Source organism: Gadus chalcogrammus, chromosome 7 (genome assembly GCF_026213295.1).
Source record: "Gadus chalcogrammus isolate NIFS_2021 chromosome 7, NIFS_Gcha_1.0, whole genome shotgun sequence".
Taxonomy (NCBI): Eukaryota; Metazoa; Chordata; class Actinopteri; order Gadiformes; family Gadidae; genus Gadus; species Gadus chalcogrammus.
The window spans coordinates 28378021-28400043 of NC_079418.1; the positions used below are offsets into that span (position 1 = coordinate 28378021).

Here is a 22023-nt window from a genome sequence, read left to right on the forward strand (position 1 = left end):
GTGGTGGTGGGGGTGTTGGTGGTGGGGGGGCCGGCCCGCTGGCCTGCTCGGGCGGCGGGGGGTACCCGGGGTGGAGGCCGTGCACCGACACCCGGGAGCAGGCGTTGATGAGCAGGTTGCGGCTGATGGGGCTGGGGTTGGCGATCTGCCCCTCGCACACCGCCGTGGCGCCGGCGCCGTGCGCCCGCGCCTGGCAGAACTGGCTGATCTGGTGCACGATGGCGCTCAGGTCCGCCTGGGGCCCGTGGTGGTGGGGGCCCGCCGCCATGGACAGCGGGATGGTTGAGGTAGAGACGGTGACGTTGGGCGGCGCCTCGCCCTCGGGGGGCTTCCGGGCGCCCGGGGGGCCGCCGGGCGCCAGCGCCTGCTGCTGGAGGAGGAGGTGCTGCTGCTGCTGAGGGTGGAGCATGAGGGCGGGGGCAGCGGCGGCGTGGCCCTGAGGGGGGCCCAGACCGGAGGGCTCGGCCAGAGGTCGGGCCAGGCCCTGGGGGTGGTGCGGGGCCATGGGGGGGGCGGGGTGGCGGAGCCCCAGGCTCTGGGACAGCGCCTCCAGGGTCTGGGGGTGGGCCTGGGCCGGGGGGCCCTGCTGGGGGTGGGGGTGGTGCTGCTGCTGCTGCTGCTGCTGCTGCTGCTGCTGCTGCTGCTGCGGGGGGGGGGGGTGTGGGTGGTGTTGATGGAGGTGGTGGTTTAAAGTGCTGGACGGGGCCCCCGCGTAGGGGCCGTCGGGGTCGGGGTGCGGGCGGGCGCGGCTGCCGTCCGAGTCCTTGAGCACGCCGCGGGCCGCGGGGGCCCCGGGCCACGGCGGGCCGCACCACGGCCAGCAGGCCGCTGCGGGCCTGGGAGGGCGGGTAGGGGCTGTAGCGCTGGCCCGACGTGTCCAGCCCGTTGACGGTGCGCCTCACGTGGTTCCTCTGCGGCACCTTGACGCTGTTGGGGAAGATCTTGATGGTGAGGGGCTGGTGGGCTGCCTTCTTAGCAAAGGCGTCCAGTTCTGCCGGGGTGGGGAACGGGGCGGATCTCATCCTCTGTGTGGTGTCCCCTGGGGTGGGGGAGAGAGAGCGAGAGAGAGGGACAGAGGGGGGGGGGGGGGGGGGGGGGGGGGGGGTGAGAGGCAGTTTAGTACGGGTGAGGGGGGGGGGGGTCTAAACGCCACATCCTTTGTAGCTCTCAGGGAGCTCTGCAGAGAAACCCCCCCCCAAAGCCTGACAGCACATAAAACAAAAGCAGGTTTGCAGTCGCTGTTCGAGATCCCCCCCCCCCCCCCCCCCCTTCAAGCCTCTAATCCAATCCCGCGGCGGTGTCTGTGTCAGCGCTCGCTCCTAGAGGCCGGGACTTACTCAGCGTCGGGGGCCAATGACAACCGAGCAGCATCTGAGCGGGGAGGGGCTCTACCGCCAGTTACGGAACAAAGGACAGCACAGAGCTGGGATGTAGCGTGTGGCCCCTGGGGGCCGCTGCTCGGAGAGAGAGAGAGAGAGAACACAGGCAATGAAGGGGGAGAGAGAGAGACAACACAGGCAATGAAGGGGGGAGAGAGAGAGACAGATAAAAGATAGTGAGGGAGATGGGGCGAGAGACACCGAGAGTGAGCAATAGATGGAGAGAGAGAGAGACAGAGAAAGAGTGATAGATGGAGAGAGAGACAGAAAGAGTGATAGATGGAGAGAGACAGAAAGAGTGAGCAATAGATGGAGAGAGAGAGAGACAGAAAGAGTGAGCAATAGATGGAGAGAGAGAGAGATAGAGAGTGATAGATGGAGAGAGAGACAGAAAGAGTGATAGATGGAGAGAGACAGAAAGAGTGAGCAATAGATGGAGAGAGAGAGAGACAGAAAGAGTGAGCAATAGATGGAGAGAGAGAGAGATAGAAGTGATAGATGGAGAGAGAGAGACAGAAAGAGTGATAGATGGAGAGAGAGACAAAGAATGAGTGATAGATGGAGAGACAAAAAGAGTGATAGATGGAGAGAGAGATAGAGACAGAGCGAGACAGAGAGAGAGAGCGAGAGCGAGAGCGAGCGAAAGTGAGGCAGATAGAATGAGAGAAAGACAGAGATAGAACGAGAGCGAGAATGAGAGCCTGAGAGAGAGAGAGAGAGAGAGAATGTGAGAAACAATGTGATGGAGAGAGAATGTGATAGAGAGCGATTGAATGAGAGAGCGCAAACGAGAGAGAGACCGATATCAGGGAGAACGAGAGAGAGAGAGAGGGCGAGGGCGAGAGGGAGGGCGAGAGAGAGAGAGAGAGAGAGAGAGGGCGAGAGGGCGAGAGAGAGAGGGCGAGAGGGCGAGAGGGAGAGAGAGAGAGAGAGAGAGAGAGAGAGAGGGCGAGAGAGAGAGAAAGAGAGAGAGAGAGGGCGAGAGGGAGAGGGAGAGGGAGAGGGAGAGCCCAAAGACAGGCGGTGAAGGGAGCTCCCGGCGGCGGTGGTTAAGTGATCTGACAGAGTGTCTGGTCTGCAGCAACACCTCACAGACCTCAGCGAGACATCGCTTACACCTACAGCGCCGCGGCTATATTTAACAGCGCCGGTGCGACGGGGGGACAGGGACTTCACGTGTGTGAGTGACGTCGTGGGAGGGGGGTGTGAGGGGGGGGGTGTCTCGTCGAGGTTTTGCCTCAGATGTGTTGATAACACAGCTGCCGGGCTGGAGCATTGACACAGGCTTGTGTTCTTCACGTTGGCCCTGTGCGCCGACGGCGTGAGTGCGTGTGTGTGTTGTACTTGGGGTGTACCGTTGTATTTTTGGCCTTCCGGGAAAAAAAACGATGCGAGTGGCTGATAATCACTTTAGAGAGCCGAGGTCCGCGAAATGTTGTGATATGAGATCCATCACCCTCCCTCTCTCTCCCTCTCATCCTCTTTCTCTACCTTTCTATTTCTCTCTCTATCTCCCTCTCTATCTCTCTCTCTCCCCTTCCGTCTCTTTCTCAGTCTCCCTCATCCTCTCTCTCTCTCCTTCTGTCTCCCTCTCCCTTTCTGTCTCCCTCTCATCCTCTCCCTCTCCTTTTCTGTCTCCCTCTCATCCTCTCCCTCTCCTTTTCTGTCTCCCTCTCCCTTTCTCAGTCTCCCTCCTCCTCTCTCTCTCTCTCCCCTTCTGTCTCCCTCTCCCTTTCTGTCTCCCTCTCCCTCTCTCTCTCTCTCTCCTTCTGTCTCCCTCTCCCTTTCTGTCTCCCTCAACGTCTCCCCTGGCTGATCTCTCTCGTCCGTCTCAGTAGCAGCGCTGCCTCAGCCTCAGCCCAGCCGGCCTGACCTACTTCCACCGCAGCGGCGTGCGACAGACCTGGCTGTGCATGTGAGTGACTGTGTGTACGTTAGAGGGTCACTACACAGACGGCTGATTGGGCCACCAGCACACACACACACACACACACACACACACACACACACACACACACACACACACACACACACACACACACACACACACACACACACACACACACACACACACACACACACACACACACAGTTGAAAGCCCGCATGCCCATATAAGTCTGTACGTAACCCCCCCCCCCCCCCCCCAATCAAGACATGGTCCTGAACCCGTCGCTGCGGACCGGACTCCCCAGGGTTCATGGCGGCGCGCTGGGCTGAACTGTGACCCCGTGGTACCCCGAGTTGTGCCCACACTGACTCATTAAATCCCTGCTATATTTTGCGGGTGGGAAACAATGGGTAGCAATGAGAAGGGCTGGGGGAGAGGAGTGGTGGGGGGGGGGGGGGGGGGGTTAGGGGGAGCGGGGGGGGGGGGGGGGGTGCACAGAGGGGTCTGCTGTGACTAACTGCTCAGCCTGCTGATGGCAGCCTCATTAATGCAGGGGTCTGGGCCAAGGCATTGGAGCTCACCAACCCTCCATCACTGAGGCCTAATGTCTCCCTCTGAATGCTATGCTAAGCACAGATGCACACGCGCGCTTGCAAAACACACACACACACACGCGCACATGTACACACATGCTCGCACGAGGCACACACATGCTCGCAAACTCACACAGTCAAACATGCTCGCAAACACACACACACACACACACACGCTCACAAACACACGCAAACCCATACACACGCTCACTTGCGCACACTCTCAAACTTGTGCGCACACACACACACACAGTCACTCGCACACACACACACACGCTCTCAAACTTGCGCACACACACACAGTCACTCGCACACACACACACACACACACACACACTCGCAAACACGCATACACACACACACACTCTCAAACTCACACACGCGCACATACACACACATGTACACGCATGTGCAGGAGGACACGGCCACAGACAGACGCACGACGGCCCTCACCCGTCAGGCCCTGTTGTGATTGATGATAGCCTGATTCTCTGACCCTGGGGCAAAGGGAGAGAAGCACAGCCCGATGCGTCCCACGACTGCCCTGCTTTATTGATTACAACCAGGGTAAACTTTACCCTTATCACATATTGATGAAGCCATAGTTCTTCAATGCATAGGGGGCCAGGCTCCGATATATAATACACGGGTAACATTTGCGCATGCCTTCGCCTCGGAGAACATTATGCAGAGATTAATCCCGAGCCGGCTCTATTTTCCCCCCTCGTAGAGACAAGGATGAATTCCTCTCTCCTAAATGGACCTTTGAATGTTTAATGGAAAGCATTCACACGGCCGCCGCTCGGGGTAAACAAATCTGTTGTGTTGTCCGCCAGAGTGCGAGCCCGGCTCTCTCTGAAAGCAGACCTGGCGCTCTAGTCTTCCAGCCTGATCCGGCCGGATTAGCCCGGGAGCTATCGCATCCAGGGAGGGTTAATGAGGACACGCCGGAAAGGTCCATAGGTTTACTGGGAACCTGCTAGCAAGGGGGCTACCGCAACGTTATTCCTCCAGTCACCGGCTAGGCACGATCCCTGGGAGGGAGGGAGGAGGGGAGGGAGGAGGGGAGAGAGGGAGGGAGGAGGGGAGAGAGAGGGAGTGAAGGAGGAGGGGAGAGAGAGGGAGGGAGAAAGGGGAGGGGGAGAGAGATAAAGGTAGGGAGAGGAGGGGGAGAGGGAGGAAAGGGGAGAGGAATGGAAGGAGGAAGGGAGAGAGAGGGAGGGAGAAAGGAGAGGGAGGGAGGGAGAGAGTGAGTGAGGGAGGGAAGGAGAGGGGGGGGGGGAGGGAGGGAGAGAGAGAGGGAGGAAGGGAGGAAGGGGAGGGAGAGGAAGGGAGGAAGGGGAGGGAGAGGGAGGGAGGGAGAAAGGGGGAGAGGGGGAGAGGGAGAGCGAGGGAGAAAGAGCGAAGGAGCTTCGTCATGCTAATTACGCCACTGCAAGCTAGCCGGTGCGCGGTCAGCGGGCGCTAATTAGGGCTCTGCGTGTGGAACTAGTGTTCTTATTGAACAGGGGGTCGAACAGCAGGGCGACTTAGGGGCTCACACCGCCTCCAAGAGAACAAAAAATAAATGGCAGCATTCACCCGAGAGCGGCAGGAAGTCGGGTCTGAGGGGCTTCAGATTAAATGTGCAAATCGGTTTTCACGCAAAATCAAAAAAAATAAAAAGAGGAGAGAAGGCGCCCATCTCTGCCCGGCTTTGATGCCGCCGCAGCGAGAGCGCTCCATATTGATGTCCATGGAATCATAAAGAATGGAAAATCAAAAAGGTGAGCGGGGGAAAGAGCGCCGGCTGCGTTTGATCTCAGCGGGCTCCGCAGATGTGAACATCCATGCTGTAACCCTGTTGCACTTGCTCAATAGGGCCTCATGCAACTCACACCCTCCCCCCCCCCCCCCCCCCCCCCCCCCCCCCATTTCATGCCTCTTTCCTCCCATTCGCCGCGTTCGCCGGCACCGCGAACCGAGAGCTATTTCCTGGCGCTTGAGTCATCCTTTTTTATTTACTTTCGTCCTTTTCCTAACAATTCACACGGCTCGCGGTCCTTCCTCGACACGTCTCCACGCCACAACGTTTGTCTTGGGAGCCGGGGCCCGGGAGCCCGGAGCCGGGAGCGTGACGCATCCGTACACCGGGCGGCTGAGGCGGGGGGCGGGGCTAGGCTGTTGTGAGGCTCACAAAAGGCTATCTGCAGCTCTGGGTAGAGGAAGCGGAGAAGCGGGGAGGGATAGAGGGTTTAAACAACGCTGAGGCTCAGCATGAATCCACATTAAGTATCCGCGGGGATAACACTCTTCTCCGGGCTCACTGGAACACAAATTAAAGCTAATTATATGAATACCCCAATCCCTACCTCCCCCCCCCCCCCCCCCTGAGCCTTTTTCAAGGTAATTTGTCCTTCCATTGAGGGGAAGACCACGTGACTGCAAGCCTGCAAATTCTACCTCCAGAGCGAGGGAACCTATAGTTACGATGTCAAATATAGCTTTCAAAATTAAGCCGCCGCCGCCGCCGCCGCCGCCGCAGCCGACTCTGTTCAATAGGCAGTGTTGTGCGTTCTCGGCCTTCGCGGTGAAACGGCCAAAAGCCTGGTGCTAGATTAGTTTCTGAGGCCTGTTCTGAGTGGCCCGTAGGGGGGGGGGGGGGGGCCTCGCACCGCGGCACCTCCGCGCTCCAGACAGGAGTCGGGCGACTCGGGCCTGTGGGAGTTGTCGTCGTCGATGTTTGTAGCCCGGCGCACAAGACGACATCGCACAACGGGGACATCCATCGTAGCGGCCCCCTTGTTGTGATACAGGGCCGCGTCAGGGCCCCGGCGCCATTACCGTGACGAATGGCGGAAATAGGAAATCAGCCGCCGTTAGAACAAAAGAAAGAGATGGAGGAGAAAGCAAAATGGGGGGTGTTATTTAATAAAAAGAAAGAACGACACAACGGACTGCCTGCGCCGTTTAATGCGCACTCGATCAGGAAAATGAGCGGAGAGAGAGCGGCAACGGATAGAGCCCCGTTGGCGCGGAGAGTGCACGTGGGGTTTTTTTTTTTGTGCTCCCCAGGGCGATACAAAGACGCGCGCACCCGGGCGCCCGCCGCGTGCGCCTGTCGCTCGCCACGGCTGAAGCAACAGACGCCGGCACTTAACAGACTGCCTCACGCTGGGCTGATCTCCTGGGGCTGGGCTGATTACTGTGATTCTGAAATTACTGTCTTGATGAGCCGCGCGAACAGAGAGAGAGTTTTGCAACAGGAAGAAAAAGAGAAAAAAAAAGGAGGAAGAGGCAGCCGAATTGGGTCAGACAGGGACGGAGAGTGATTCTCCTCACTCTCTTTTTTTTGGGACCGGGATGGGAGAAGGGGGTTGTTCTCGTGGTGCAAGTCTGGCAACGTGAACCTGGAAGAACGTTTAACAAGTGTCTGGTTGGATGGACGAGACCCATGATAACGGCCCTTCCTACGGATAAATGTTTAGCTCAGAAACAGATCAAGGAACGGTGCCGGGACTGTGAAGATGACCTATCCGTCCACTTCTGTGTTATAAACTGCCCACATTATCAAATACTTCTTTCCTGTCCTGAAAATAGATCTCAATTTCACGATCCTCCATGTTGGCTTTCTTGTTAATCCGACCCACACATTGCCTTTAACACCACCCAGCTTTCATTATGTTTGACCCACGAAACAGTTGACTCACCGTACTTTGGCCCACTGATGAAAACCAGAGTGGAAACCAGGTCACAATGAAGAGTATGCATGCGCTCGCTCGAGTGTGTGTGTGCTTCAATGTATGCATCTGACAGTGTTGCAGGCTGCCTCTTTGCACTAGACCGCTTTTTACAGGGGAAAGGAGGCAATGAGAGAAAGGCAATCAGCAAAAGTTTGCTTGGAAAAACCCTCAGCCTGTTGACTTGTTCTGGAGAAAATATTAATTGTGCAGTTCATCATGGGCGAGTTGAAGTGAGATCCATCACCATTCTGCACTACAGTCCTCTCTCTCTCTCTCTTACTCTCCTGTACCTCTGAAACGTTGCTGCTGTAAGAGAACCGGGCCATTATACTGTATTGCTAATGCAGGGTTTTATAGGCTAGGTCTGTGTGGGATAATGGCGGTACTTGGAGTGTGTGCGTGTATGGTTGTACTTACATTTCTGAGGTCCAGTGTTCATCTGCGTGTGGGGGAGAAGCTGGAGGGAGAGGTCACCTGGCCCTGGCAGACAGGCCAGCATTTCACATAGACACTAATGCAACATGGGACACGCACTTCTCCTCACACTGCAGAGAGAGAGAGAGAGAGAGAGAGAGAGAGAGAGAGAGAGAGAGAGAGAGAGAGAGAGAGAGAGAGAGAGAGAGAGAGAGAGAGAGAGAGAGAGAGGAGAGAGAGAGAGAGAGAGAGAGAGAGAGAGAGAGAGAGAGAGAGAGAGAGAGAGAGAGAGAGAGAGAGAGAGAGAGAGAGAGAGAGAGAGAGAGAGGAATTGAGAGCAAAAAAGCCACAGAGAGAGGTCAGTAGTCAGACATAACTGCAGGGCAGCAAATGGAGCAAGGCGATACAGAGGCTCCAGACTAATCAGAGGTGCTCGCTTGTCCCCCAAGGGCCCCACAGGTGTGGGGGGGGGGGGGGGGGGGGCGAGAGAGAGCGAGCGAGAGAGAGCAAAACACGGTTACCTTTTTCAATTACAAAATACAGTCACACCTGCAGCGCCAGGTGAGATGTCACTCGACGCCAATAACAACTTCTATTAAACATCAAAAAGCGAAGGGAAAGCGGGCAGAGCGGGCCCCCAAGGGAAGCAGGCTGCTCTTAAAGTCCGCCACGTCCCCTTGTAATCTCAGGGTCAGGTGGCCCGGCCGGCCGCTACCTGAGTCCTGGCGGAGCACGGAGGGAGGAAATTAATGACTCATGTACAATGGTACACTCGAGAGGGCCAGCGCTGACAAGTTAATAGCTCTTCAATTGATTGTGAAGCTCCCCCGTAGACACTGGGGAGAGAGGGAGGAGGGGAGGGAGAGAGGGAGGGGGGGAGGGAGGGAGGGAGGGGGAGGGAGGGAGGGGGAGGGAGAGAGGGAGGGAGGGAGGGAGGGAGGGAGGGAGAGGGAGGGAAAGAGGGAGGGAGGGAGGGAGGGAGGGAGGGGGAGGGAGAGAGGGAGGGATGGATAGAGAGAGGGAGGGGGGGGAGAGAGGGAGTGATAGAGAGAGTTAGATAGAGGGAGAATAAGACCAGAAAATAATGAATAAATAGTTAAAAAATAAAACATGCAAAAAAATTACTAAAATAAAAAGGGAATGAAAAGTAGTGCTAAGTGACGGCCACTTTGCGTAACAACCTGGTGTAAAAGCACGAGCACAGAGAACGCCGCTCCGCTCGGCTTAGTGTTGTGTTCAAAACACCAGCGACCAGTCGCTTAATCAGCAGCCAGAACAGTCAAGGAGCAAATTAAGCCGACGCAGTCCGCGCCCTACCCTTCACGCCATCGCAAGAAAACAAAAAACAACAGCAGGAAGGAATATTTATATAAGTGTTTTTGTGTGTGTGTTTGTGTGCGTCTGTGTGTGTGTTTTTGTGTGTGTGTGTGTGTGTGTGTGTGTGTGTGTGTGTGTGTGTGTGTGTGTGTGTGTGTGTGTGTGTGTGTGTGTGTGTGTGTGTGTGTGTGTGTGTGTGTCTGTGTGTGTGTCTATGTGTGTGTGTGTCTATGTGCGTGTGCATGTGCGTGTGTGTGTGTGTGTGAGAGAGACAGCGCCTATGAGGGAGGCAATTACCCACAATACAACGTTGACAGGCCTTGTCTGCCGCAGGGGGACGTCCTTAAAGTGTCTGGCAACCCCCCCACTGGGGTGAGATAAGAGGGGAAGGAAGAGCAGCAGGAGAGGTGGGAGGAAGCAGAGGACCAGACAGAGAGAGGGAGACAGACAGGCAGACAGACGGACGGATAGACAGGGAGAGAGAGAGAGAGAGACAGACAGGGAGACAGACAGTCAATCAGAAAGTGCGAAAGAGAGACAGACGGAAAGAGAGAGACAGATAGGTTGACTGACAGACAGACAGACAGAGACAAAGAGATAGAGAGAGACAGACACAGACAGACAGACAGACAGAGAGCAATTGAGCAACAGAGAGGAAGAGAGGGTGGGCGAAAGACAGACAGACAGACAGACAGACAGACAGACAGACAGCGATAGAGGGTGGGTGTAAGCGGGGGTTGGGGAGGAGGGGGTCGGTCAGTGCATGAAGTATAGATGAAGCTGATCTCTTACAAAAAAAAAGAAAAAACAGCAGCAGCAGCAGCCGCAGCCGCGGCTGAAAAAGGTCAGGATGACAGCTAATTTAAATCCTCCCGGCGAGAGGTGAAGAACACACGGCGGTTTAATGAAGCCGCGGCGCGCCCCCGCGGCTGGGCGGGCGGGTGTGTGTGGCACAGACGCAGGTCTGACTCGCACCGCCCCTCTCGCCGCCCTCGCAGCCCTCGCCGTCCACTCCCTCTGCCATCCTGTGTGCTGGTCTGCGGTGGTTTGAGGAGACGCGCCGCGGACCCCCGTGATAACACACAGGTGACCCTCAGGAGCAGGTCGGGGGCGTGGCCTCTCGCTCTACTGCCAGACAGGTACGAGGGCCGGGGGCCGGGACATTGGGGGGGGGGGTCTGAACCTCAACCTGGTCACCCTGGGGGGGAGGGGGGGGGGGCTGGGGATCGGACCACCCTAGGGCCTGGCCCACTGGGCTGTACTCCGTGATTTAGTGCCAGGCGCTGCCCTGGACCCACTGCGTCACCGCGCACTCCTCCTTTACGAGCTGGGGGGGGGGGGGGGGGATATCTCAGCCGCGCAGCGCCTTGATGTCCCAACGCCCGGAGCTCCTGGAAGACACCGGCGCTGTCTCTTTGCCGGCGGCGACGCTCCGAGGTTTAGAATGACGCAGGGGGAGAACCATACATCAAGTCGACACGTCGGCCGCTTGCCAAGGGCTTCATAAGCAGCAGCAGCAGGGCTGCAAATGGTACGCGCGTGCACGCACACACACACACACACACACACACACACACACACACACACACACACACACACACACACACACACACACACACACACACACACACACACACACACACACACACACACACACGTCAACAAAACTGGAGGCAGGAGCAGCCAGCAGCCCGTCATCCCACCTGCTCCCGTCCTCCCCCACAGCGCCGGTGAATGTCAGGGAGCCGCGCTGCAGGGGCGCCGCGGCAAAAGGTCAGCCGATGGTAATGCCCTGGCCCCCCCCCTCGCCTGGAGAGCAGGAAGTCAGACAGACGGAGGCCCGCTCCCCCGCCAACGCCGCCGCCCGCAAATCAAACAGCGGCACGCCGAACACGGAGGCAGGCGCGCGCACACACACACACACACAGGCGCGCACACACACACACAGGCGCGCACACACACACACACAGACGCGCACAGACACAGACACACACAGGCGCGCACACACACACACACACAGGCGCGCACAGACACAGACACACACACACACACACACAGGCGCGCACAGACACAGACACACACACACACACACACAGGCGCGCACACACACACACACACACACAGGCGCGCACACACACACACACACACACACACACACACACACACACACACACACACACACACACACACACACACACACAAGCCCTGGCCAGAGAGCGAGGTGGCCAAAGCTAAAACAGCATTAGTCTGCAGCAGTGGCCAACCAGGCCGCTATCTCCCCCTGATATATTCCTCTGATACCTCTCCTTAATCAGACCCTGAGATCAACAGGAAGGGAGAGGGGGGGGGGGGGGGGGGGTCCCGGGCCTGCAGCCTGGTCGGGCCAGGTGTCTGTCCCAGTGGCTTAGTCACGCTAGTGATGAAGGGGTGGCAAGCGCTATGCCCACCCACCACCCTGCCAAGCCCAGCATCTGGAGGGCAGTGCTAGGACGATCACCCCCCCCCCAGTGAGGCTGGCCAGCCTGCAGGCGTAGCATCGTGCATACAAAGTCACACACACACACACCGCAAGGAGGGCAGAGTACCCCGTGACTCGGCACGTCTCGCCGGGTGTGGATGTGCGTGTGGATGTGCGTGTGGATGTGCGTGTGGATGTGCGTGTGGCGTTTCTCACCGGCCGACGGATGAAAGGCAGGAAGCAGACAACACAGGGCTCCAGTGAGTGATGGGCCCCTGGCTTGTGTCATGTGTCAGCCCGCTGCCATAAACGCTGACCTATATTTCCCTTTCATTCTCACTGGGGAAGGAGGGAGATTGAGGGAGACGGGCCGAGGGAGAGACAGGCCGAGAGACGGACAGACCGAGGGAGAGAGAGTGAGGCCGACAGACCAAGGGAGAGGGGGGGGGAGAGAGAGAGAGAGAGAGAGAGAGAGAGAGAGAGAGAGAGAGAGAGGAGAGGAATCGAGAGAGAGAGAGAGAGAGAGAGAGAGAGAGAGAGAGAGAGAGAGAGGCCGACAGACCAAGGGAGAGGGAGGGAGAGGGAGAGGGAGAGGGAGAGGGAGAGAGAGAGAGAGAGAGAGAGAGAGAGAGAGAGAGGCCGACAGACCAAGGGAGGGAGAGAGAGCGAGAGAGCGAGAGAGAGAGAGAGAGAGACAGACCCAAGAGAAAGACCGACAGAGGGAGAGAGAGTGAGAGAAAGATCAAGAGAAGCAGAAAGAAAGAGAGTGACACAGAGAGAAACAAGATTGAAATGCATTCAAAGGAGGGAAAAAGAGGGAGAGCAAGAAGAAAACGGTACGGAGCCATTTAGAAAATTATACCAGCCGACATTATTTATGTGCCAAAGGCTTTGATCACTACATCCTCCGTGAGCCATTATGCCGACGCTTCGCCCAGCGTTTGGGAACCTATAGGGCTAATTGCCCGGGAAGACATCCACACAAACACTCACCAGCGTTAATGTGAGTGGAAAAATAAAAAAAGCTTCTGCAACAAAGAATAAGCTCATTAAAAAGGAAGATGCACATGGGCATGGGGAGAAAGAGGGGAGAAAGAGGGGAGAAAGAGGGGAGAAAGAGGGGAGAAAACAGCAAGGTGAAAGAGTCGTGTTTAAGTCGCTGGCTGGATATTTACAACTACTCTAATTAAAAGAAACTCAAATTAGCGATAGCAGGCCGTGTTCGGTGTTTGCCGGTTCCAGTGAGTCAAGCGGAGGGAAACAGCGCCGTTACTTAACTGCGTGTTTACCCTCGGGTTCCCAGTCCAAAGATATGTTTGTTGACAGCTAGCGGAATGACTTTAGCGTCACAAGGCGAGCATCGACTCCAGAGTCGGGGAGATAAAGAGGGAGAAAAACAAGAGCGGTCGCGACGCTCCGAGACGCTCCGAGGTTTCCCCGGCCCCCCTCCCCCCCCCCCTCCCCCCCCCCCGCACCACCACTTGTACAAATGAAGACACAGCCCGGAGCGCGGACATGCCCTTAATTAGGGCCCACCCAGCTTTACAAAACAAGAACATCGGAGGAGACCTGGGAGTCCTCGAGCTCCACCAGGACGAGGCACTGGGTTACCACGACCTGCTCCACATAGGCAAACAACTCCGCCCTATCCTAACACTGCTTCCTGGGGAGGTATGGTGGGGGGGTTCACTCTGGGACACCCCGTTTTTGGTGGGGCAGGGGCGGTGCAACACACGCCTCATTAGCAGCAGAGTTGTACAATTGTGTACTCTGAAAACGAGAGAGAAAAGAGACGGGAATAGTTGTGGGGGAATGGCGGAGGGGGGCGGGGCAGGGGGGAAACGGCAAACAAGTCTTTCCCACAGCGAGGGACTCGTCCCTCACACAGAGCAGCACGGTGTCAGTCAACAGCACCCAGTCCTCCAGGAATAAAACTGTCACCCTCCGGTGTAGGGGGGAGCAGTTATACAATGGAGACCCTCCCCCCCCACACACACACACACACACACACCTTCTAGGTGAGTGTGTATGTGTGTTTGTTTTAAGGACAGGGAGACTTTTGGGAACTTTCGAACCTCGGAAAGCGAAAACAAATAAATAGAAAGTTAGTGGAGGTGAAAAGGTAAGAAGGGAGAGGGTATGACTGCTGAACGCGTCAACAGGAGCAGATGCACTTCAGGTTTCTGAAAGGTTGTTTCAAAAGTGGTGAAGGATAAGCTGTATAAAGTAAAGTAACCATGGAGACCACGGGCTGCGAGGACATAAATGTAATATCATCAACGAAAACCAAAACGCGACCACTGCGACCCCAAAACACGCCATCAGACCGCCCATTCCTCGTATAAGCTCCCGTCTGGAATGGTTCGCTGAGGTCGAGGAGGCCTCATCACGTTGAGGGGATAATACGCCGCGGAACAACCGGGAAAACCGTGCGTACACTCGGGAGCGTCATTGCGTCCTGACCCCGCCGCCGCTGCCGGAGCGTGTTCATTAACCGGCGTTCCACTCTGAGACGCGCGCGAGGCGGAGGCGGCGGCGGCGGCGGCGGCGGGCGGACCCGGCTGCTGGCCGTGCCTCTCGACTGCCTGGCCCTCGCTCCTTAACAGCCACTCATGCTCCACTTAGCCCGGTCCACGGCTCCAAGCCCGGGAACGGCGAGAGGAAGGGGGTGGGGGGGGGGGGGGGTCAGGGATGCGTCCTTCTCATCAGGAAGAAGGCGGTGGCGGATATAGGGGAAAGATGTGTTGAGAAGATACTCATGGAGAACCTCAAGCGATGCATCGAGTGAGTGAGTGAGTGAGTGAGTGAGTGAGTGAGTGAGTGAGTGAGTGAGTGAGTGAGTGAGTGAGTGAGTGAGTGAGTGAAGTGAGTGAGTGAGTGAGTGAGTGAGTGAGTGAGTGAGTGAGTGAGTGAGTGAGTGAGTGAGTGAGTGAGTGAGTGAGTGAGTGAGTGAGTGAGTGAGTGAGTGAGTGAGTGAGTGAGTGAGTGAGTGAGTGAGTGAGTGAAGTGAGTGAGTGAAGTGAGTGAGTGAGTGAGTGAGTGAGTGAGTGAGTGAGTGAGTGAGTGAGTGAGTGAGTGAGTGAGTGAGTGAGTGAGTGAGTGAGTGAGTGAGTGAGTGAGTGAGTGAGTGAGTGAGTGAGCGAGCGAGTGCGTGCGTGAGTGAGTGAGTGAAGCACACCAGGCCATGCTAACGAAATCATCCGAACGAGGGTCACCGCACTGGAGGCCGGCGTCTATATTTCACGATACGCCGCTCAAAGAAAGATGACAGGAGTTCAGAGGTTCGGCCCTCGTCCGACCGGGGCGCCATGACGGAGACGACAACGGCGGGCTCCCCCGGCCAAATCCGCGCCAAACGCCAGCCCCGTGTGGCCCTGTAGACAGACATGTTCTCCCCTAATAGAAGATGCAGTACGACGGGGCCTCTGAATGAAAGAGAGCACTCTGATGATTTATTTACCCTGGTCTATCCAGAGAGCAGACAGACAGCGGCCTGGCTCTCTGTCTACCCTCAGACATGACAGCCGTAAACCACAGGGGAGCGCTCTCTTGTGTACCGTGTAGTGTGTGTGTGCATATAGTGTGTGTGTGTGTCTGTGTGCATGCGTGTATGTATACATGTATGTGTATATAGTGTGTGTGTGTGTCTGTGTGCATGCGTGTATGTATACATGTATGTGTTTAATGTGTGTAGTGTGCAGTCAGTGTGTGAGTGTGTGCGTGTATACGTGTTTAATGTGTGCAGTCAGTGTGTGTGTGTGTGTGTGTGTGTGTGTGTGTGCGTGCGTGCGTGTGTGTGCATGCAAGCTGAAAAGTCAAGATCGGCTCTGGCCTTGCTCCAATGTGTGTTTTGATGATTTACTCATCCTCGCTTGATTCGCTGCACCTCATATTTGATTTACACAAGCCACGATTCATGTTGATACGCGCTTGCACCGAGACCGCCTGTGATTTGGTATCCGTGGAGAGGGGGGGGGGGGGGCATTGCCCTCTGAGTGCTGCAATTAAAAGACTCCCTGCTCCCCACTTCCTGCCAGTCTGACTCCCAACTGCCAAGCAGGGTGCACTGTGGGAATGACAGGTGACAGCCGAGCAGAGACTCAAGGAACACATACAATGACAGAAACATAACACACACACACACAGCAAGACAAAGAATACCACACACACACACACACACACACACACACACACACACACACACACACACACACACACACACACACACACACACACACACACACACACACACACACACACACACACACACACACACACACACACACACACACACACAGTTCTAAGGCCAGCCATCAGATGCAGGGTAACGTGGAGATCTGTGGTCCATGGATAATAAAAGAAGAGACAGTGTTTCATGCAGCGTGAGAGACATCAATGTTATCATCCCTTATCCTCCCGGTTATCACAAGGAAGCAACAGCGGGCTGGGTCGCATGCTGCGGTGTCACAGATGCCAGATTGCAGTGTTTTAGGAACGGTGCTAAGCAACAACAAGGGCGATGGTATGGCTCCGTCACAAGGCAGATACTAGATCAACCCTGTCGCCCCCCCCCCCCCACTGTGTGTGTGTGTGTGTGTGTGTGTGTGTGTGTGTGTGTGTGTGTGTGTGTGTGTGTGTGTGTGTGTGTGTGTGTGTGTGTGTGTGTGTGTGTGTGTGTGTGTGTGTGTGTGTTAAAAGAAGAATAAAAGTTACTGTGCATTGATCCTCCATGATGACTGTGTGGTAAAGTGTGAGGGGGGCTGAACTGAATAAATCAACTCAAATAACCCAGCCTTTTACCACCCCCGGGGGTACAGAGAGGTTCCGGGTAAACAGTCGAGACCATCCATATCCCACCCACCAGAGAGGCTGGGGACACGTCAACCCAGTCGGAGTGGGGGATAAAAAGCCGGTTGGCTGCTACACCGGTGACCCGGTCACCTGTCCTTCTGCAAAGCCGGTAATCTGCACTTCAGCGGCAGCGCACAGATCACCGGCTCTCCTTGTAAACGGCGTGCCGTGCCGCACGGCGAGGTTGCTATATCCCCGTTCGCTGTGGTGGAAATAAGTGATTGTACGGGGCGGCGGCAGGCAGGCAGCGGCAGGCGGGGGAGCAGGGGCGTCGGTGAGCCGGTGCACGAGGCATTGTTCCAGCTGGTGTGGAAAAGAAATAGGGAAATGAAGATGGAGTGGTTTGATTTTGTTTCAGAGCAGGTGCATCCATTTTAGCGCGCGTCCCCTCCACCCACCTTGCCGGAGTCAAAGAGCTTATCAGAAATTGGACACCCCGGTGACAAATTGAGCCTGCGATTAAAGCGGGAGAAGAAGAAAGCTTTGTTAAGTGCTGCTGATTGGAATCCAAGGCTCTCGACACACACGGGAATCAGAGATGTGTTTACGTGCGTGTGTGTGTGCGTGTACGACTGTACGTGTCTGTGTGTGTACGTGTGTGTGTGTACGTGTGTGTGTGTATGACTGTGTGTGCGTGTGTGTATGGATAACTGTGTGTGTGTGTATTTCTGTGACTGTGTGTACTTGTGTGTGTATTTGTGTGCGCGTGCGTGTGTGCGCACTTGGTTCACAGCCAATAGCGTCGCCCACACCACGACCCCTCCCCGCCCGCTCTCCAGGTGTTCGTGCGGCTTACATTTCTGCTCGGGGGTACTCTTCGGCAAACAAACCCAAATCAATGCAGCTGTTGCTCTTCCTCTGTGACAGCCCCGCGCACTCAACAACAGGAAGAGATAAATCCCCACTAATACCAGGCCAATCGTTCTCTTCCCCCAGCTGGGATAACCACCCGACCCGAGGAGAATTACCACAACTTTCTCCATTGATGCGAGTGTGCGTATGCGTGTTTACGCGTGTACGTGTGCGTGTGTGTGCTTGTGTACGTGTGCGTGGGTTTATGTGAGTGTGCGTGCATTTGCACTGAGCAGCCGCTTACGGGAAGAGAAAAAAAAATATTGAAAACAGATAAATGAACGGACGAGTCCAAAGCGCGTTTATCCCCTTCCGGGGCCAGTGGCACGACCCGGGATTAACCGGCCCGGGTTCTGCTTTGGAGCGCCGCTGGTATACAGCCGGGACGCTGGCTCCTGGCATGTGTTGCCGGTGCTGATTTAGGGGGAGGGGGGGTCGAGGCTGGCAGGAACACATAAAAAAACAAACCCCCACTGCAGTGACTCTCCGTAAATCACCCTAAAAGGGCTTAACACAGAGAAACCGCCGCGGGCATTACACTGGACGGGCGTATTTATCAATTGTGCTGACCTCTCCAGCTCTCGCTCTATTTCTCACTCTGACCCTGTGACGGCACAGGTATAGCCTCGACACGCACGTGACGCAAGACGAAGCGCGGCTACAGGAACATGTCAGGTCACAGCTGCAGTGGTGTGATGAAAAGGGTTGGGACTTAAACCATCAACCCGGTTGTTCTTGATTTTGTATGCGTCGTGGTGGGAGGTATGTCTGTGGTGATTGTTTGTTATTTCTCGCCCTGTTCTAGTTGTGGCCTGGAGTTCATGGACGTAATGTAAAAACACTGGAGATGTAATAGTGAGATGTTGATATTGCTACATCAACAGGCAAACTGTATCTGGGCCATTCCCAGTGCATGTATTAGATGTTATATGTAAATTAGTGGAATGAGAATATAAACATTTACAACTGGCAGTGAACCAGATAACATAATTCTGAGGCATACCAAAAAATCCTTTGTAGAACACCGAAAAGACCCTACGAGTCAAAATCTAATTTCACATTAAATGGCATTTCAAGCTCTCTATGCTGTGGTCGATCCATCTTGCGCTGTGTGTGTGTGTGTGTGTGTGTGTGTGTGTGTGTGTGTGTGTGTGTGTGTGTGTGTGTGTGTGTGTGTGTGTGTGTGTGTGTGTGTGTGTGTGTGTGTGTGTGTGTGTGTGTGTGTGTGTGTGTGTGTGTGTGTGTGTGTGTGTGTGTGTGCGTAAAGGGAAGGTCAAGCGCTCCACAGCAGCCCTGACATTCAGTCTGGCCTCGGGTGAAACCGAACCGTCCTCTCTCATATAAACAGACCGGTCCATGAATAAAAGAGCCCTTTATCTCCCGGACAGAGTTGTGTGAGATGTGCTTTCTTTGCCCCTGGCGTCACAGAAGACATTTCTTTGGACTCTCTCCCTCTTCTCTGTGTGTATGTATATATATATGAGTCTCTCCACCCCCCCAAGCTCTCACACACACACACACACACACACACACACACACACACACACACACACACACACACACACACACACACACACACACACACACACACACACACACACACACACACACACACACACACACACGCACACGCACGCACACGCACACACCTCTTAGCATCTCCGTGCATCCAGCGACCAATGCAAACACAGGCCCACAATGACAAACATCTCACCTCGGTGTCTGCATGGGAATATCTCCTACTCTCAGACTTGCAAAGCAAGTCTGTGTGTCTGTCTTATTCACTCCTAATCCATCATTTTTATGATGGTGATTAGCCTACTTAGATAATTTTTCTAGATGTAAAAGTAGCTCAGAATATTTAAATCATTTAAACTGAGCTTCCTATGGCTGGATTTCATACAAGCTGAGCTAACTATGTGCTAGTAGAATTAAAACCAAGCTAGCTATGTGTGGACGTCATACAAACTGAACTAGGTATGTGCTAGTTAGAATCAAAACCAAGCTAGCTATGTATGGACGTCAAACAAACTGAGCTAGCCAAGTGCTAGTAGAATCTATCTAAGCTAGCTATGTATAGGTATCATTTATCTAGGGTATCTATGTGTGGGTATTGCGATTAGCCAGAATTAGCTAGCATGAAGAATAGAGGGTCCAGACTCCAGACAGATGAACCTGCTGGCCCTATCTCCTGGCAAGAAGACTGATGAGGCTCACCGGTGCACTGTGCCATTGAACACCTCATTATTGCACCTAGCAGCATATTTTGCACACCCCCCCCCAGTTCCTTTCAATGAGGACAGAGCCATCCATCAACCATGGACATCACAGACTTTAGACAGGGACCGATTACACAGAGCCCACGACAAATGGACAGCTAAAGAACAGCGATGACTCCCCGACTGGTACACATGACCTTTGACGTTTTTATGTTCATTTGGCACCAGAAAAACAAAACGGCATAAAAAAAAAATAATAATAATATTTGATGATGCCCTTCCTGTATAGTGTTTCTGTATTGTGCCTTGTTTCAACAGGTCAGTCCATCCTTAATAACTCCCGTCACAATACATAACCAAATCCGTAAACGGATATATTCATTATTATCAGGTTGAGAAGAGTGTGTGCGGGCTGGCCTAGCATGGGAGGAGCTGCCACACTTTCACCTCCACCACCACCACCACCACCACCACCACCACACCAGGTGGGATTAGGGCTGGCCCTGACCCCCCATGACCCCGCAGAGTTCCCATACCTCGCCCCGGGAGCGACCTTCATCAGGCCTGCTGGGGCTGATGGCAGAGCTCTCTGAACAGCACAGCCTGCTTCCCTTACCGTGGGAGAAACTGCAGGGGAGGGGGAAGGTATTGAGATACCGGAATTAGTTGTTACAGACTTGACTAAGACACACATCCAATTAGAGGGGGCAATGAGTGATAAAATGGTGAATTAATGAGTTCAGCTTGGGGGGTTGGTGTGCTATGCAAAACGGCGTGCTTGCTAAGCCTTAGAAGGCAAAATGCAGGGTCAACATGTGGGGGCAAGGCTCGGAAAAGGAGCCATTAAGCACAATCCCCCTTTCACAACTACACCTCCAGACTAAGCTACATTGTAAAGGCTACTTTAGCTCCTCAGTGTTATCAATACCTTGCGAATGATCAATAACAATCTCAAAGAACTTGGCGGAAAGAACCAGACTAGGGGGGGGGGGTGGATTCAATCTGTCTCTGGACGGAAAACAATAGGACTATGTTAAAGTGTGTCGGACTGTAGGAGATTAAACAGCATCGACTGTGGAAGGATTGAAATGCCTACAGTCCGGGGAGATAACCAATTAAAATCCTGCCAATGATGATGATGACGGCCTCAATGGAGTAGACCCAGGATGGGAGTGGAGATGGTCTTGAATAGGGCACTCTGCATTTAATTTGCTAATCCATCAATCTAATTGTGCCCGGTAACAAAGAACAAGGAGAGTGGCCCCGGCATTCAGGTGCATTGGAGCATGCTGCATACGTGGTTCTATGTGGTGCCAGAGAGGCCACGGCACTTGGCCTAAAGGAACGGGCAAGGTAGAGTTGAATGGGTTCTGACTGGCTCAACAGAGGCAAGGCTAATCCCTTCAAGTCAAAGGAATTGTTTAACTGTGTTTGACTGATTAAACCAAACCTCCAATCCCTCTTCCTCTCTCCCTCGCCATCGCTCCGCCTCCCTCCCTCCCTCTCTCGCCCTCTCCCTCATCAGTTCACAGTGTGTGGGCGGCACAGAAGGACAGAGAGCCAAACAACGGACGACTGTAAAGCAATCCATTTCCAGGCGCAAGCAAGTGTCGAGAGACGGCTTCTTTTCTCCTTTTTTTTTCCCAAGGTGCAATATTAAAAAAAATGTGCCATTACTCGAGCTCCCTGCGAACCAGCTGTCCACAGCTCCTTAAAAAGGTCAGAGTGCTCCAGCAAACGCCGATAGATATTCCGCAGCCGAGGAGATATTATGTAAAGTAGTGCACAGTGCCTCGGTATGCATGCGTGCTTCCAAACCGGTATGCAGATTACGTTTATTTTTTTCCGGCCACACTTTCCTGGGAAAAGGACATTTAAGGCACCCCTTCCCCGAGTGAAAGAGAGGTTACCACAAGATTAACCCAGCTTCCTTTTATAGCCCCTGACAAGAGGTTAAATCACACGTTACACCGCCCGAGATGCCTCCTTGTAATGAGATCAGGAATATTACTCTCTTTCCCCCCCCACGCAGACTGCGGCTGATCAAAGCCCAACGACGGCGTCTGTGCCACGGGCCTCGCTGGCTGACTAAATCCCCCCATAGGGACGGCAATCTGTCAGAGCCGCGAGAGCAGCTAAACAGCACAGGACAGGAAGAGCGCACTGGTGCCTGGCACCAGGCCGCTGATGCCAGTGACGTCCGCAGTAGCGGTCGGCGTCGGTCTGTTCGTCCGGGTCCCGGGTGAGCGGGACTGTAAGGTTGCGTTTGTTTACATGCACACAGCGGGTGCACCGGTCTTACCGCCAGAGCGATCAGGGTGACATTTGT

At 54.9% G+C, this 22023-nt stretch overlaps 1 protein-coding gene across 1 annotated transcript in view; it reads right to left on the bottom strand.

Moving 5' to 3' along the window:
* fam222ba (family with sequence similarity 222 member Ba) overlaps window positions 1-22023 on the bottom strand; it is a 29274-nt gene that overhangs the window by 3435 nt on the left and 3816 nt on the right. The window contains 3 exon segments of the mRNA XM_056593778.1: window positions 16-790; window positions 792-1039; window positions 8001-8128. Coding sequence (XP_056449753.1) covers window positions 16-790; window positions 792-1039; window positions 8001-8082 — 1105 coding nt within the window. The 5' untranslated portion in view covers window positions 8083-8128.